At 36.7% G+C, this 14,616-nt stretch overlaps 1 protein-coding gene across 6 annotated transcripts in view; it reads left to right on the forward strand.

The window, feature by feature from the left end:
• PLS3 (plastin 3) overlaps positions 1-14,616 on the forward strand; it is a 115,873-nt gene that overhangs the window by 75,999 nt on the left and 25,258 nt on the right. For all 6 annotated transcript variants that reach the window (XM_058291817.1, XM_058291813.2, XM_058291814.2 and 3 more), the window contains 6 exons: positions 2,620-2,749; positions 3,798-3,930; positions 6,239-6,320; positions 7,092-7,257; positions 8,791-8,933; positions 11,880-11,975. In XM_058291817.1, coding sequence (XP_058147800.1) covers positions 2,620-2,749; positions 3,798-3,930; positions 6,239-6,320; positions 7,092-7,257; positions 8,791-8,933; positions 11,880-11,975 — 750 coding nt within the window. The remainder of the gene's footprint in view (positions 1-2,619; positions 2,750-3,797; positions 3,931-6,238; positions 6,321-7,091; positions 7,258-8,790; positions 8,934-11,879; positions 11,976-14,616) is intronic.

Raw genomic sequence — 14,616 nt, forward strand, 5'->3', positions numbered from 1 at the left:
AAGTCATATGCTTTTGGAATTCTTTGGTTTGGCCTCTACTCTTCTGCTGATCTAACCCTGGGGTCAAAAAGAGTTATGTTGTTGCAGAGGGTCTTTGAGGGAACCGCATTGAAGCTTTGGAACAGTAGTAAAAGACATCTCCATTCCATAAACAAAACAGAAAAAGATGTACAGAATGAGAGTGGATATTGCTTCCTGAGAAATATTTTCCAGGAGTTTGTTCATAGAGGTTAGAGCAAATCTTTCCTCATAAAAAGAAACAACACAAATCAGTGAGCTCATTAGTATCACAGTGGGAGCTTTGAAACGATTCATTGGGAAGTTACAGCACTGTAGTCAGTCTTGGGTTATTGCTGACTTCAGAGATTTTTAAAGCCAACGCTTATATTCAAATAACTTCATCATCCACTCGAACAATTTCTTTACTAAAGTTGAAAATAAATACAAATTCTCATATAGTGAATTACATTCAAAGATAGACATATCTTCTATTACTTTTTTCTTTTATTATCTTTTTTAAAAGATACATAGCTCACACAAACTGTAACATTAAATAATATAAGATGTTCCCATATATCCCACTCCCCAACCCACACACTCCTCCCCCATCAACAACCTCTTTCGTTAGTGTGGCACATTCACTGCATTTCATAAATAAATTTGGGGGCTCTGCTACACAGCAGGAAATATAGTTTACATTATAGTGTACACTCTTTCCCAGTCCATTCAGTGGGTTATGGCGGGATATATAATGTCCAGCATCTGTCCCTGTAATATCATTCAGGACAACTCCAAGTCCCCCAAATCCCCCCATGTCACATCCCTTCTTCCCTCTCCCTGCCCTCAGCTACTGCCACTTCCATGGCCACTGTCACCACATCAATGCTACAGTTTCTTCCATTGCTAAAGTCACAATAGTTCTATAGTAGAATACCAGTAAGTCCACTCTAATCCGTATTTTATTCTTCCATCCTGAGGACCCTGGGTACTCTTAAGCTTAGTCACTTATTTATTTTTTATTAGAGAAGTTGTAGGTTTACAGAAAAATCACTCAGAAAATATAGAGTTCCCATGTTACCCCCCTATTATTTTTTTACCCCCCTATTATTAACACCTTGCATTAGTGTGGTATATTTGTTACAATTGAGGAAAGCACATTTTTATACTTGTACTCAACTATAATCTGTGGCTTACATTAAGGGTCACTGTGTTGTACACTCGTATAGTATTTATATTTTTATGATTTTCTAGTGATATGTATGCAACCTAAAAGCCCCCTCCTTTTAACCACATTCAAATATATAAATCAATTTTGTTAATTACACTCACAATGTTCTACTACTATCAAGGAGAAATAACTACAAAACAGAACTTAGAGCTTGGCTAAAATAATTCTAAAATATTTTAAAACTGAATGTCAAGTAACGTTTGAAAGACAGAAAATTAACAACTTTTATTATAACTTTGAAGGTCATTCCCAAGCTTCAGGACATTTGGTAGAGCTTCGCTAAATAATTACTTCAGGATATTATACAGGAGAGATATTCTTTTTTTTTTTTACATTGGGATTATTCTATTTTTCCATGATGTATAGAAATTTGGATTTATTTTTCAGTTTCAGCTGACATTGTGGTAGTTGAAACAAGCGAATTTTTACAAGCAAATGACAAATGACCTTTGAGGCAAAAGCAGTAATAATAATAAGAAAAAGCTTTTCATTTCTTATTATGCTGAGGTAGTAACACTTTGGGCATCCACTTTAATAGGGTTCTAGATAGCATTTAATAAGCTTTTTATAAAATTGCTATAGCTTGTCTTGGCAGTAGCTAATTTAGCCCTTCCAGTTGCCATAAGAACTGTACACATATGTAGATCAGAAACAAATTTGGGGTTAGGTAAATTCCACTAAATGCAAAATATGTAGACAGACCTATAGAATAGTGGTTGTACTGGAATGTAGAATTAGCTTTGCTACAACCTGCTCTTATACAATCGAATGTAAATGTTAATTTCATTAGTCATGTTCCCTATTGTGAAGAGAAGACCAAACAAGACCATTACTGAAAAACCTCTTTTTTCCATAGTCCATAGTCATCTCTTGGTATCTACTTTATGTATTTTCCACCTTATTATTTTTCTTACTCTATAACTTTCAATTCAACAAACTCTTACTGGTCTACCCCATTATGCCACAAACTAGTTTTTTGGTTGAAAAATAAACTTTCAGATTACTTTGCATGAATAATTATGGTTAAAGTAGGGAGATCTTTCAGTTTTTTCTATCCCGGAAAAGAACACAGCCTTCCTTGTTGGTAGAAAATTAACAGGCTTACCTGTACAATTGAACCACACTAGTTTTTGCCTTAAAGTGGATCCAGTGCATGTAACACTTAATGTTTTGACAAGTGTGTGCAATTGACTTTCCAATGCTTGATTTTCAGTAGTATTGGAGTACTTGTTTAGCATTTCAAAAATTCAAGCTCAATTTTTCATATCTTTTAACACTCATCATCTATGGCAAAGAAATGTAGTTGATCAGAGTATAAAAGAAAATGACTATGCTTATTGTTATGGCTGTTTTAAAATTAATTGCGAATCAACAAATATTTTAATCGATAGATTTTCCAAGAGGTAAAAAGCAGTGATATTGCCAAAACCTTCCGTAAAGCAATCAACAGGAAAGAAGGGATTTGTGCTCTTGGAGGAACTTCAGAGTTGTCGAGTGAAGGAACACAGCATTCCTATTCAGGTAATGGTTTCACATGCCTTAGATTAACACAGTGAACTAAATAGGGTGAACGCTACAGTGTAAAGGAAGGGCCCTTGAAAAACATTTCCTCCTAATTAAGAATGCAGTAGAATTCCTTTGTGACATATATATGTGAGTAATACTTGACACAAAGGCATTAGAAGTATTTATTGTATGACTTTGTTAGCTTGCAAGAGATATGGTACAAATATGCGTAGTAATAAACTTTATTATGGTGGAGTTCTATAGTATATAAATATTATTTGTAAAGGATTTGTTTTTTGTTTTTTTTATTTTCCTTTTTTTTCAAATTCTACTTAATTTATTCATTTTTTTAAAAAGATATTACATTTAAAAAATATGAGGTCCCCATTCGCCCCCACCGCCCCCACCCCACCACTCCCCCCCTAATAACACTCTCCCCCATCATCATGTCACATCCATTGCATCTGGTGAGTACATCTCCAGGCATCGCTGCACCCCATGTCCCATGTTCCACACCATAGCCCATACTTTCCCACGTTCCATCCAGTGGGCCATGGGAGGACATACAACATCCGGCAATTGTCCCTGGGGCACCACCCAGGACAACTCCAAGAAGGATTTGTTTTGAGGAACCAAGAGTAGGGATTTAATCTGGAACCTCATAAGTGGGAAGCTGGTGCTCAACCACTGAGCCACATCAGTTCCCCTGAGTTGGTTCTTTCATTTGTTTGCTTGTTGTTTGTCTTTGTTTTTAGGAGGCACTGGGAACCAAACCCAGGACCGCCCATGTGGGAAGCAGGTGCTCAACTGCTTGAGCCACATCTACTCCCCTGTAAAGGATTTTTTGACTACTTCTCCAAAAATCAGTTAACCATGCTCTATTCTTTTAGGTAATTTTGTAACTTCGGATAGCCACTGTGTTGCATTCAAGTGTCTGGTTTTCAGAGAGCCATTTGCTCATAACACATTAACATTCAGCAGTGCTGTAGAGCTATTTTAGATTTGGAGTCAAATGCATAATCTAGAATATAAACTAATTTCTTCTTATTCAACTGAATTTTAGAGGAAGAAAAATATGCTTTTGTCAACTGGATAAACAAAGCTTTGGAAAATGATCCTGACTGCAGGCATGTTATACCAATGAACCCAAATACTGATGATTTGTTCAAAGCTGTTGGTGATGGAATTGTGCTTTGGTAAGATATCATCTTATTTTATATCTAGAGTTACAAAAATATTCTTCAGGTATATGTGTTTCTGGATGCTTAACAGTTTTACCTCAGGAAAAAGTTAGAATTTAAAATTGGCAAGATTTTGTCTATTTTATTTCATCTCTACATTATCTGTGAAAGCACCACTAAAAGATTAACCTAAAACTCAGGGAAGTGGAAGTGACTTTAGTGATTGAGCTCCTGCCTACCACATTGGGAGGTCCCTGGTTTAGTTCCTGGTGCCTTCTAAAGAGACAGAGAGCTGGTTCGATGGGCAAGCACAGCAAGATGACACAACAAGATGATGCAACAGGGAACACAAGAAGAAAAACATAACAAGAGACACAACAAAAGCAGGAAGCAGACGTTCCCAGTGCCTCCTAAAATAAGATATGCAAGACTGCAAGCTAATAATACAACAGGGAGGTGTGGCAAGTTGATGTAATGATGACGCAGCAAGAGACACATGGAGGGAAATATAATGAGACACCAAAAAGCAGGGAGTGGAGGTCGCTCAAGTGATTAGGCGCCTCCCTCCAACATCAGAGGTCCCAGGTTCATTTCCCCCTTTCTCCCAAAGAAACAAGGAAGACCAACAGACACAGCAAGTGCAAAACAATGAGGGGTTAGGGAGAAATAAATAAATAAATATTTTTAAAAATAAATAAAACTCATTTAGATCAGGGACCTCTTTATAGGGAAGCTCTCAGTTACCGATTTTTGCTCATCATTGAGCAAGTTGAACATTAAGGTTTCGTTGAACTGCAATATGTCAGTATCTATTAATTCATCAGAAAATGTTTTCTGCCACCAATGCTCTAGTGCCAGCAGTGTCTTGTCAGGAATGGTATAAGATTATCAACAGTTTGTCAGTCAATGCTCCGATTTATACAGAAAGTAGAGGCTCTGCCACTCAGTAACTGTGTAACTATAATCAAGATAATCAACCCCTTTGCATTTCAGCTTCCACATCTGTTATAATCCCATTTTAAGAATTTACCTCACTATGCTCTTGTATACCTTAAGTAAGTCACTACACACAGAGTGCTTAGAACGACATAGCTAGAAATATTTCAGATGACAATGGACGATGTATAAAGTTATATTCCTTTTTTGCAATGAAGTTATTTTGATTATTTGATAAGCTGATTTTAAAATGCAAAATATTACCTTTTTTGTACATTTATATAAAGAAATATTTCCCAGTATGTGTTAAGAGAAAGATAATTATAGAGTACCATTTATTTAATATTTTACTTTTACATGGAAATAAGCATGGTTTTACATATTCAGAATAAAATTTACTGGAGCAGTATTATAAATAAACACTTAAAATGTTAGAGAATAGGGAAACGGACTTTGGCCCAGTGGTTAGGGCGTCCGTCTACCACATGGGAGGTCCGCGGTTCAAGCCCCGGGCCTCCTTGACCCGTGTGGAGCTGGCCCATGTGCAGTGCTGATGCGCGCAAGGAGTGCCGTGCTACACAGGGGTGTCCCCCGCGTAGGGGAGCCCCAGGCGCAAGGAGTGCACCCGTAAGGAGAGCCGCCCAGCGCGAAGGAGGGAGCAGCCTGCTGAGGAATGGCGCCGCCCACACTTCCCGTGCGGCTGATGACAACAGAAGCGGACAAAGAAACAAGACGCAGCAAAAAGACACAGAAAACAGACAACCGGGGGAAGGGAGGGGAATTAAATAAATAAAAATAAATCTTTAAAAAAAAAATGTTAGAGAATAACTCCAAATTTTACAAAAGAGAATCATTCTAAGAGGCTCACAGATATTAGCATAACCAAAATAGCATTGCTTTCTCTTACCGCTTTATCACTGGCACCAAATATAATGCCTGGCTCATCATTTAGGCACACATATAATTATTTGATGAATGAAAGGATCTCATGCTCACCTAATTTACCTCTTTGTGGATAAATGGTAATGTGTAATTGTGAATTTTATAGCCTAGAAGAGACAAATTTTTTCAATGTGAGATTATTTTTTACAATATCCAAGTTGTTCATTGTCATGAAGAATAAGGAAAATGCAAAAAGATTAAAATGAGAAAATATGACCAGATCCTCTACTCAGAGATACTCTACTGCAGTAAACATTTTGCTTTTCGTGCATGTGTGCATTTGTTTTTTATGTGGAGCATTTTTGTTACTACAATATAAGCCATATATTGCAGTTCGTTTTTCTGATTACACGAAGACATATAATAATAAGCTGTAAAATATTTTTGAATATTTATAGGCTCCTGAAAAGCAAATTGATTATTTCTTTCTCTTTTTTTTTTTCAGTAAAATGATCAACCTCTCAGTTCCTGATACAATTGATGAAAGAGCAATCAACAAGAAGAAACTTACCCCTTTCATCATTCAGGTATGCACTGTCCCCACCTCCTCTCCCATAAAACTACTATATGAAGCCCTGCTCTACAGGACATAGGCTTTGCACTTTATATGTTCTCATATAATCCTCATTAAAGTTCTGAGTCTGGGGATTATTACCCAGAATTTATAGAGAAGGGAGTTGGGACTAAGGTTTATGAACTATGTTGTAACTGAAGTCCAAATCCTATATTCCAAAGCCCTATATTTTTTTCATTATGTAGTGCTATTTTCAAACAATGCAGCAATAAGCAAAAATACTTAAGTTCTTAGTTAATTGGCATGTTTAATGAATGGAGAATTTTTCTTTTCCCTCAAGTATATGTTAGGCTATTATATAACAAATTTCCCTCAGGCAGGAGGGATGTGGAGATCTTCTGAAACTCTTTCAAGTGTATTCAATATTATTGACCTCTTATTTAGGTATTTTAGAAATGTGACACTTCTCCCATGTAGATATATATTTATTTTATTCACTATACCTTTTCCTTACGTGTCAGTATACGTCAAAAGTGACCAAAAAAATAAAATACTAACTATATATCCCATGGAATTCTGCAAAACTAACAATAGCAATAAGACTGTGACTTGTTATAGCCCTGTTTTTTAACATCAAAGTCTGGAATTTGTTTTTCATGGATAATTTATGAGTGAAATTAAGAGTATTAATTTCCTCATTGAATGTTATTTTCAATGAAGGGAGAAGTAGACTGCTAAAAAGGGAAAGGTCAAGAAGCAAGTGTGTAATTTGGCTGTCTTGCAGGAAAACTTGAATTTGGCACTGAACTCTGCCTCTGCCATTGGGTGTCATGTTGTGAACATTGGTGCAGAGGATTTGCGAGCTGGGAAACCTCATCTGGTTTTGGGACTGCTTTGGCAGATCATTAAAATTGGTTTGTTCGCTGACATTGAATTAAGCAGGAATGAAGGTACTGGACCAAAGCCATCTTGAAAATTGCTTATTGATTTGTTTTTCTTAGACATGCTGATTGTCATGCTTTCACTTAATTAAGTTGATTAGATGATAACTAGAATTAACATAAGGTAATGCTATTGTGTTTTTCAAGAATATAGCCTAATTATAAATCTCTTCTTTAGTACTAATTTAAATTTGTCTGGTACTTTGCAATTTATTTTACAGTAAAGTCACAAAAGCACACAAAGGTTAAGGAACTGTCCTAATCTCTTCTCCCCTGCCCACACAACTCCCACCCCATCACCACCCTCAGATCCACTACTGTGAATCATCTCCTATCGTTTTTAACACCTTTCATATTCTGTCATAGATTTAGAACTCTTTAAAAATCCTCTGACCTCCCTTGACTTTTTTGCCCTTTTAAGACTTAATTACACCTCTGCTATCAATCAAAACTGCCTCTGAGTGGATAAAATTCTAATTGTTGGCCTTCATTGAGGTGGTTGTCTTGTTAAAGGACATAAAGTCCTTTTTTAAGAAGGAAAGGGGAAAATAAAATTACATTGCTTCATGGCATACATCAAAGGATTTATCTTTGAAGACTTGGTTACATAAGTGCCAGGCTGTTTAATATTTTCTAGCCTCTGTGTTACTAAGGATGGGGAACAGAAGCAGGCCTCTGTACAAATGGCCATGCTGCTTCTTCCCTTGCTTAAATCCAATTGTCCAAATGACACAGTGTAAAACAGAATCTATCAAAGATGAAATTTGCCTGATGTAGGTATTACTTGGACTTCTTCAGAAGTCAGGCAGTTTCAGTCTTCTCATTCAGTATAAATCTCCTTTCAGTTTATGAGAAGTAATTATTGCATAAGTACTGTACAACTTCTTAAAATAATGCTTAGATTTAGTTCTCTATGCAAACACTTGAGCTTTTCCCTATTTCCTATGAGAAAACTTACCAAAAGAAAAGCCTTGGTTTATTCTACACATTCAATTCAACAAAAAAAAATTATTGAGTAGTCTTTCATGTTAGATACTATGAAAATATAATGTTGAATGATATTCCTTTAAAATATGTTTAACCCTTCAAAAGTTAATTATTTATATTGATATATAAATACTGTAGTGTTTCTCTACTTCTTTAATCAAAAGATTAGTGTTCCCAAATTTTCAACGTACTTCCCCAAATCCCTGATTTTAAAAGTATTAAACAAGAATAATTTATGTAAATATATAACATGGGATAAAAATGATAAATGTAAAATTCATAACCTAATTTTGTGTTTGCACTATGAAGAATAATAAAGAAAATAAATAACATGCTTTTATATAACTGCTGTAAATTCTCACTAATATCATGTCTTTATATCATTTTATTTTATAATTATATATTTACCTTTTTATTAGACTGAACATCTTGGAGTCAGGAACTATGTCATACTTGGTTTTGCACCTCTATTATTTAACAGCATCAAAATACTGAATTAACTTGTAATGACCATTATGATATCATATATAAATTGTGGGATTTTTTTCCATCTAGCCTTGGCTGCTCTACTTCGAGATGGTGAGACTTTGGAGGAGCTTATGAAATTGTCTCCAGAAGAACTTCTGCTTAGATGGGCAAACTTTCATTTGGAAAACTCGGGTTGGCAAAAAATCAACAACTTTAGTGCTGACATCAAGGTGAAAAAACCATGACATTGTGGGGGATAGAATGGTTTGGGAAATGTCATCCCAGCTTAAAAAGGGGAAATACTAACAATATATCACCCAGCTTTGTTGCCTTTTGGCTCTGATGATAGATTTCAGGAGCAAGATAGAGCCGAGTAAGGAGCACAAGCACCCAAGTTTGTCTTTCATTTTGAGGGAAAGGGTAAATGAATTATAGTACTAACTTTTTACATTCAACTCTTTGTTGAGCATGAAGTATATATGACAGGGGGTGACTGTTCTATTCCTAACTGTCTTTTCTTCGCCTCAGTGTATCTTTTAGTAAGGACTTAGAAGAGAAAACGGAATCAAGATTCCCCTTTACCTTTCTATTTGGTTTCTCTCCTGTTACATTCCTCCACCTTTACTTTGAGTTCCTTGAGGATAGTGATGAGGTCTTATTTATGTCTGTGTCCCTATGCCATACCCAGTGCCCTCCCACTAAATCCCACCTAAAACACAATACCCAGAAACTAAAAGAGCACCAAATATTCCTGGTGTTGAATTGGGTTTTGGCACTTACTGCTCACCATGAGCAGTAGGGAGAATCTAGCAGGCAAGAGAGACCCTGGTAGCATGCATTTACCACATGTTGCATTTGGCTTCTCAGGAAGAGTGGGCCAGAAATACCAGAGCAAAGATTATAGAGTTCTCATGAACTAACTCCAAGCTCTCTCAAATCCACATGTTTGGTCTACAGGGAGCAAACTTGAGGATCTTCCTCAGAAGCCACTGACTAACCATAGGGCCAACAAGGCTATGAAAACAATATTCTGTGATTATATCAATTTTTCCAGTGGTATGAGGAAGCAAGGCGATATTTGCACCACTAATTTCATCTGTGAAAATTAATGGTAGCACAAGAACTGTAAGGCCAACTGACCCTACCCCTTCTTTTAATTTATACCACATATTTGGGAAGATATATTTTGCTTCATGCATTAACTGTGTTCCTGAAAACCAGTCGTAAATGATTTCATGCACTGGGCCATATTTTAAATGAACAAGAGAAAATATTTATAGAATGAAGCTTGCTTCAAATATTTTTGAAAAGCAAAGGATTGTTTGGTAATGTGAAAAGTCATTTTCACTTTATCTATATTCAAGTTCAAATTTCACCTCTAAAGCCACTTTTATGGAAGTAAATACTGGTCTACTGAAGATGCCCTTTACCTGCTCTTCTCAAGTGCATGGTATTATATTATGAACTGCTTATGTACTATTTTAGTCAGCCAAAGGGGTACTGATGCAAAATACCAGAAATTGGTTGGTTTTTATAAAGGGTATTTATTTGGGGTAGAAGCTTACAGATACCAGGCAATAAAGCATAAGTTACCTCCCTCACCAAAGTCTATTCCCACGTGTTGGAGCAAGATGGCTGTAGACGTCTGTGAGGATTCAGGCTTCCTGGGTTCCTTCCTTCCGGGGTCTTGCTTCTCTCTCCTCTGTGTGTTTACTTCCTAGCACTCCAGTTTAAGGCTTCAGCATCAAGCTCCAACATCAAAACTCCAACATCAAAAACACTTGCATCAAAAGGTCCACCTCTGTCCTTTGCCATGCCTTTTATCTGTGAGTCCCCATCCACCAAGAGACAGAGACTCAATGCACTAATGACGTGGCCCAATCAAAGAGCTAATCATAACTCAGTCATGCCGAGGTACAATCCAGATTACAAACATAATCCAAAATCTATTTTTGGAATTCATGACCATATCAAACTGCTACATATACATTTAGCATGTAATTTTAAGTGAAAGTACTTTCAAACTGTAGTTTGTTAGAAGGATGTAAATCCTATGCTCCCTGATGGTAGTATTTAGGCTTGTACTTCATAAATTGCTCTGCAATGTCTTTCATGAAATTGATTTCCTTCATTCTTAAACTCATTTATGGCCCTGTGTATCAGACTAACTTGGGTAGGTGTTTCAAGATGAAGCTTCCTGGAAAACTCACAGGGATGAAGATTTGTTAGGTGTGGGTTTAGATCTAGTAATCTGCATATTGAACAACTTCCCCAGGGGTGTAGAATGCACATAGTCTATAGATTTTTCCATGAGAAACACTCCTTCAGAGCCTGCCTGGGCTTTCAAGGCCCAGTTATAGAAAACTGTCAGAACTGGGAAGTTGTTCTTCAGATATGGTGGGATTATGGCATCTTGACTCAATTTCCTGTCCTCTGGTAAAATAAAGAGGTAGAATTATATTTGGCATGTGTGAAGAAACTTAGTAATTGTTTGCACTAGCACAGTTGTTTTCAAACTGTGTTCTGTGAAGTGTCCACACAGACTTAATTCACCCATCCTCTTCTACCCCACCACACCCCATTCCAACCCCAAATGAGCATCTCCACTTTGCTTGATTTATTGCAATTCCAAATAAGCTTTCTAGTGAAGAAAGAATTCAGTGGCTTGAAACAAAAGAAAAGGTTGTTTTGTTAAGTATATTTAGATCATAACGGGTAAAATATGCAATTAAATGCATCTTTTACATAACTAATCTCTTCCCCATAGGCCACAATACATACGGTTCTTGGTAATGATGTAACCTGTTTATTTTCTCTTTCCCTATGCTTCCTGGATTTCTGCTTTCCTGTGTTTGTCCCCTTGTTCTTATTTCAAGCTTAATGACTTCAGTAATTCAGTGAAGGTACAGACTTGGTTATGTGTTTTCTAGCATTAATTTCGTGGGGACTTTAGTACATTGTACAGTCACAGCAAAATCAAGTGCCTCCATGTTCAAGACAAATATAAGGCCAAAAAGATGAGATTTTCTGAAGAAAAGATTGGTTAAATTAGGAAACACATAATTTGTGCCATAGTCCCAAAAACTCCAATAAAAATATCCTTTCGAATATGAGATAGTAGGATATATTCATTCTCTGTAAATGTGATCTCCCTAATATTTTCAATTCATTTACAGGATTCCAAAGCCTATTTCCATCTTCTGAATCAAATCGCACCAAAAGGACAAAAGGAAGGTGAAACACGAATAGACATTAACATGTCAGGTTTCAATGTAAGTATAGGTGTTCTTTTGAATTCTATAGTCTTAAAAATGGCCAGTTTCTAACAAATATAAGAATTTTTATAATTGCATTTAGTGGTATTGACAATTTTAAGAATTCTTTTTAAATTATTGCTGATTAGAGACAAAAAGATTAGCTTTTTGTGTTCCTTAAAATCATCATGTTATTGGTTTGTATGATGGCATAAAATATTCACAGCACCTTATAAGGCAAGTTTGAGGAAAGTGCAATATAAGCAATATTTGGAGACAAATCTTTTCCATGTATTTGGAACATAACTATAGTAATAGATTTTATGATTCATTTACACATCTAAAATATTATTGTGCTCTGGTAATATGAATATGTTTACAATCACTTGATCCATGAAATCCAATTAGGGGAGCCACAGTCATGGGACGTGCACCCTGATTATATTAATAATTTGTTTGATGACATTTTTTTCTCTCTTTATTTTTTTTTAAATGAGATAATCAAAAAATATAAGAGGTCACCATATAACCCAAACCCCACTCACCCCACTCATCCCACATCAACAACCTCTTTCATCATCATGGCACATTCATTGCTTTTGCTGAATACATTTTGAAGCATGCTGTAACACACTGTTAATGGTTTATATTGCAGTTTACAATCTCCCCCAGTCCACCAAGTGGGCCATGGGAGGACATACAATGTCCAGCATCTGTCCCTGCAGTACCATCCAGGACAATTCCAAGCCCTGAAAATGCCCCCATATCATATCTCTTCTTCCCTCTCCCTAACTCAGCAGCTACTGTGGCCACTTTTAACACATCAATGCTACAATTTCTTCCATTACTAATCACAATAGTTCCATAGTAGAATATCAATAAGTCCACTTTAAATCGTACTCTATTCCTCCATCCTGTGGACTCTGGGATAGTTATATCCACTCCACCTCTATATCGAGAGGGGGCTTAGATTCCATATGGATGATGGATGCAATTCTCCTGCTTGCAGTTTTAGGCACTCTTGGCTCCCTGGTGTGTTGGTTGACCTTCTTCACCTCCATGTTAACTGGCCAGGGTAAGTCCAATAATCCAAAGGGTAGGAGTTGAAACTCTGCTGAGCCTTAGGGCCTGAATGCTACATGGACAGTCCAGAGATTCAGGTCTCCTGAGTATGCGCCAACCAAGGTCCAGTAAAAGTGACAGAAGAGGCATATGTAGAAAGGTCATATCTGAGTCCAAATCCATCACACTCAGGAACACAAACTGCAAAGTAGGGCTATATGACATGGCACTGAACTCCAGAGCCATCTGCCATGACCATAGATCCTGTGGGTCTCTGTAGCCCTCAGGAGAACAATACCTGGGGTTGTATCTACTTTGGCTGTCTCTGGGATCCTACTGAGGTGTGAGTAAGTGCAACCCCTCTAATGACCTCCTGACTCTTTTTTGGAGACTCATAGCCATATAAACTCATTTGTCCTTTCCATTTCCACCTTTTATTCAAGGTCAAAAAGCAGTTTTTAACACCTGATATTACATGTAGGCTGAGATATTCTGCTGGTCTGAGTTGACCCTTTTATTCGAGGTCTTTTTCTAGTTACATCATCAGCTGGTGCTTGGTAGTAATCCCTTAGCACCAGGGAGGCTCATCCCTAGGAGTCATGTCCCATGCTGGGGGGAAGGTAATGCATTTACATGCTGAGTTTGGCTTAGAGAGTGGCCACATTTGAGCATGTGGAGGCTCTCAGGAGGTAACTCTTAAGCACCCTACAGCTCCATACAGCTCCTAGTTCATATTTCAGGCACACAGGCTCATTAGCATAGTCATCAGTATCAATGACTCATTTTTGAACCATTCTTCTTTAAAGGTCTTTGCCATTGTACTTGGGGGAATGTTGCTGTTCCATTGGAGAATGTGATAGAGCTCCCCTGGCTAGGAGCTCAGCACTCCTTCAGTTGTTGTTTTTAACTATAACTACTATGAAAATTTCTAAATATTTTATGTACCCTGTATACATGCCCTGGAGAACTCCCTCCCAACCATGTGCCCTCCATCAATAACACCCCACACTAGTGTTCCTCCCCTGCCATAGTTTAAACTCTCTGTTGTTCAAAACTTCTTCAGAATGAAGCCTAATATATTGCCAAGTTCCATTAATAGCAAAATGGAATATAGTGATGGGTTTAAAGGTTAGATGTAGCATACATACTAATTTAGCAAAATTAAATAAAGAAAAAGTAAATTGGAGTATCAAAAAATGAAAAAATGAAAAAGCTTTGTTTTTGACGTTTTGCCTTTCCTCACTGCTATAGGTGTTGCCCAGTATATACAGTGGCAGGGCAATTTCTTTCATTTCTTCCTCTATATCCTTTTTTTTTCCCTAAATATTAAGTTTGTCTTCACAAAAGTTTTAGATCACAGTAAATCACATATACAATATAGGGTACTCCCACATGTCTGACATCAAACACTTTGTCCCTTCCCCAGCAATGATCTTTTTACATGTTAGAATTATATTTGCTGCAGCTAATGTACAGATATTGAAGCAATAGCTTTCAAACATGGTTCTGTTTGGGTTTACATTATGGTTTATATTTTAGACTATATAATTTTCTAAATTTTTAGTTATCTTATGTTTTACATTATGGTTTACATTTT

Source organism: Dasypus novemcinctus, chromosome X (genome assembly GCF_030445035.2).
Source record: "Dasypus novemcinctus isolate mDasNov1 chromosome X, mDasNov1.1.hap2, whole genome shotgun sequence".
In the NCBI taxonomy this organism is placed as follows: Eukaryota; Metazoa; Chordata; class Mammalia; order Cingulata; family Dasypodidae; genus Dasypus; species Dasypus novemcinctus.